Genomic DNA, 3,632 nt, shown 5'->3' with positions numbered 1-3,632 from the left:
CAGAAATGGGTTGGATGTTGTGTGCAACTCTGAAGTGCGTTTTGCTGATCCACAGAGACAGTGAACTGCTTGTCTTTCTAAAGCCGTAACTTCCACACACTGCAGGATGATTCTTGTTTGTGCAGAATGACAATATCGCTGCAAGGCTGTGGCTCTACATTGCTATTCCAAAAGCACCTCCTCGGTTTGAACGTGCTCTCGGTGGAATACCTAACGTGTAACCACGGGCTTGGGCCGCATTAGGGAGGGAAGTTTGACTTGTTGCTGTGTACAGGTGGGGCTCAGGGCGTTGATCTGGTGGAGAGCGGGTTTATGTGGTAGAGATGTGATTATAGGAAGCAGCTCTATGAAGTGTGCAGCCCGCAGCCCAAGAGCTTTGCAAAGACGACTGACTGAGTGACTGTCAGTTTATGGAAGAGATGCATCATTTTCAAGGTGTGAAGCCTGCTTCCCTTTCAATAAAGGTGATGCTCCAGATTATTCTCAAGGCTTTGCTGTGCTCATCTAGAGTGAAAGATTTGCCCCAGTATCTGTAGTTTGAAGTACTTTGACTATAACTTTTCACGTGGTAAAAAAATGATCTGTAGTTGTCTGCAATGGTCAAGTGTATCTAGATAACCAAAATGCTTAATTTGAGATATTTGCCCAAAGTTTTCTGTAAAATACAAAATCCAGTAGCTTCATTGAAGATTAAATGACAGTTTCTTAGCTGTTGCTGAAAACCTGTTTTATAGAGCTGGTTTTGGAGACTGCTGTGATGAGGGTACTTCAGAAAAAAATGTAAAATTGGTCTTTTGACTCAGGATTTAATCTTTGCCTTTTAGTATGTGTTAGCACATTCTTGTGGATACTAAGAGGAGTGGCTAGTGGTTTTGAGTTCTGATTCTTTCTTTTGATTCCTAGTATTTGCACAAGCTTTTCAAGAGAGACCACCATAAAGGCCAACGATATCATGAGAAACAGATCAGCCTTTATGCAGAATACGATCGTCCAAATTTGCTACCGTTTCTCAGAGACAGCACGCACTGTCCGCTGGAGAAGGTGAGCCCCCAAAACCCAAACAGGGGTCCTTGATGTTCATGTCTGTAGCTTGTAGGGCTGTGGATTTGTAACTGTGTCTGGTGCTCCCTCTACTGCCAAAAGGAGGGATGCTTTGGGTTTGTGACCATCACCTGCAGATGGTCTCAGCTCACACAGGGCAGGAATCAGTGGGGATTTTTAATGCAAAAGTTCTGAATTCACATTTGATGCATACCTGCAGCTTATCTACGCATCAGTGCTTGGCCTGAGTGGACAGCGGGTTGTAGTTGCAAGAAATCTACAATCATTTTGCCAAATCTAGGACTGTTTGGTGTTAGGTCTTGAAAAATTAGTAGCTGTAACTGCAGTTTTTCTAGCTTTGTATTCTGAGCTCCTAAGTTTTCTTCAAATAATATACATAGTACAAAACTCACTGAACTAGCAGAGCTAAAAGTATTACCTTTTTACATTTTTCTTCCTTCTCTTTCTTGTCAAATTAAACAAATAAATAAAGGGCAGTCTTGGCTTTTTTCCCCCTGCTTAAATTAAAGTGAATCAAATGGAAATCTAAATTTTCCTCTTTAGTTGGGTCAATATTTTATTATTTGTATTTGTTGCTGTTAATGGCTGAGCAGAGCAGACTTTGTGAAAGGATCCCTCTCTGTATGCAGCTGTAGTGATGACACCAGTGGAGTGGTTTTAAATGTAAGATGCAATATTCAGTATTACATGGTTGACATTCTGAAGAGAACTAGTACTATTCCTGGCACCTCTCTTCTTTTGCATGCTTTTGTCAACTTTACTGTGCAACAGCAGGTAACGCCAGAAAACAATTCCTTAGGATTTCAGGCTTGGTCTTTGTTGAAACTGTCGCACAAAAGTAGGTTGTCACAGTGATCTTGTTAGGCAATGTGCCTGAGAGGTCTCCAGCCAGAGACTTTTGTCTACAATGTTGGCTTATTTCTTTTTAACTTCACAATTTTTTCTTAGCTTTTGCCTTATGCATTATTTGCATGATCATGGTTTTCTGTATAAAACCTTACCTGCACTTCTCTTTTGGTGCGAGTTAGCTTTAGCTGTTGCAGCTCCAGCCACCTGTCTTCCGTGGCTGGTGGTGCAGAAGAGTGCTGTGTGTAACTGATGCAACCACATTGCTGGGACTGCTTTGCTGAAGTTATGGGCTGGGAGCAAGAATATGTTGGAGACCTGTGAACCTTTGGAAGTAACACATAGTAACACTTTTTTCCACATACAAATCTTTATTCTAAGGAAATGAAAAGGAGACCATGAATTTCCCAGTTACCAGTATTTTCAGTTCTTTTTAAGGAGATTCCAGTGCAGGGTATAAATTACAAAAAAATAATAACCCATGATATTTGAACAAGTTCACGCTTATTATTGCTTTGAAGAAATTATAAACCCAGCAGGAAGAAATAATTCTTGTTCTTTAAAAGTAAGCAGCTTTTATTCAAGTGCAGTTTAGCAAATGTTCTATAAAATGAACTGAAAGTATGAATGTTCCCTGTTTTCCTCTAGAGGGAGCATGACAGTCAATAAATGTGCAGCATCCAGCAATCCTGCATACCTGCTACTTTGTAGGTTAACTTCTAAGCAGAGAGAAAAAAGGCTGTCAGCTGTGTTTATAACTCATTTGTATTATTCATACCTTCATTCCTCTAAAGGATCTGGTTTGTCATTCACTTACCCCTACCCTGAAATTCATTGTCCATATCTCTAATCTTCATAGTAACCCGTCTGAAATCATTTGAAAATGGAAGGAAAAGCTAATTCCTACCTGCATCTTTAGCTGTAGCTGTATCTTATGCAGTTATAGTTTTGATTTCCAAGTATGAAAGTCTTTATTGGTGAACAGTTGTCTTCACAGGAATGCTGTGACTCCTGAGGTTGCTTTCTGATTCCAAATTGGAAACAGGCCTGGCATTGTTTATCAGCCTCACCAATTTTCTGTTGATGAAAACTTGTTGATAATCAGTTTGGTAATTTTGGTAATCGTGCTCAGTGTTTGTCAGCTACACACAGATTCAGGAAGTGCTTGTGGCATTTATCCCTCAGGTCTTTAAACCAAATTTACAAGAAACACTTCTTCCTTATTCTTTCATACTTGGCTTGGATGATTTTTGTATTGTCTTCTTGGAGGTCACTGGTACAAAATTTGGAGGGCCTTACAAAACCTTCTGGTAACCCTGAGGAGATCCCTGAAGCTTGTATTGTGAATGAATATCACGTAGGCCTCCATCGCTGGAGAATTCATGTGTCCACCCACAGGAAGCAAGTCTTGACAGCGGATAACCTTAATGCTTTTGCATTAACTAAATTTGGGAAGCAGAAGAAAGAACTTGACAGTAGACTTACAGGTAGAGATTGGCATAATCGAGATGGAAGTACCTGTCCTGTCCCCAGATCTGTTTAATCTTGTAGGAGAATAAAAGGAAATGCCATGGAGTTTCTTCTCTTAATTAATGCTGGAGGAACTGACAGTGCATATTGAGGGAGTTGTGTTCTTGTCAAAATGAATAATGTAGCTTCATGGGAAAGTATCTTTAAGCCTCTTGCAGCATTTGTGATCAATCAAATATCATGTTACATGGTAC

General features: G+C 40.1%; 1 protein-coding gene across 2 annotated transcripts in view; it reads left to right on the top strand.

Moving 5' to 3' along the window:
- VPS41 (vacuolar protein sorting 41 homolog (S. cerevisiae)) overlaps positions 1 to 3,632 on the top strand; it is a 97,166-nt gene that overhangs the window by 81,021 nt on the left and 12,513 nt on the right. For both annotated transcript variants that reach the window (XM_010072683.1, XM_010072684.1), the window contains one exon: positions 904 to 1,041. In XM_010072683.1, coding sequence (XP_010070985.1) covers positions 904 to 1,041 — 138 coding nt within the window. The remainder of the gene's footprint in view (positions 1 to 903; positions 1,042 to 3,632) is intronic.

Source organism: Pterocles gutturalis, unplaced genomic scaffold (genome assembly GCF_000699245.1).
Source record: "Pterocles gutturalis isolate BGI_N339 unplaced genomic scaffold, ASM69924v1 scaffold21347, whole genome shotgun sequence".
Taxonomy (NCBI): Eukaryota; Metazoa; Chordata; class Aves; order Pterocliformes; family Pteroclidae; genus Pterocles; species Pterocles gutturalis.
Note: the sequence above shows the minus strand (reverse complement) of the source record. Positions and strands in the feature narration are given on the sequence as shown.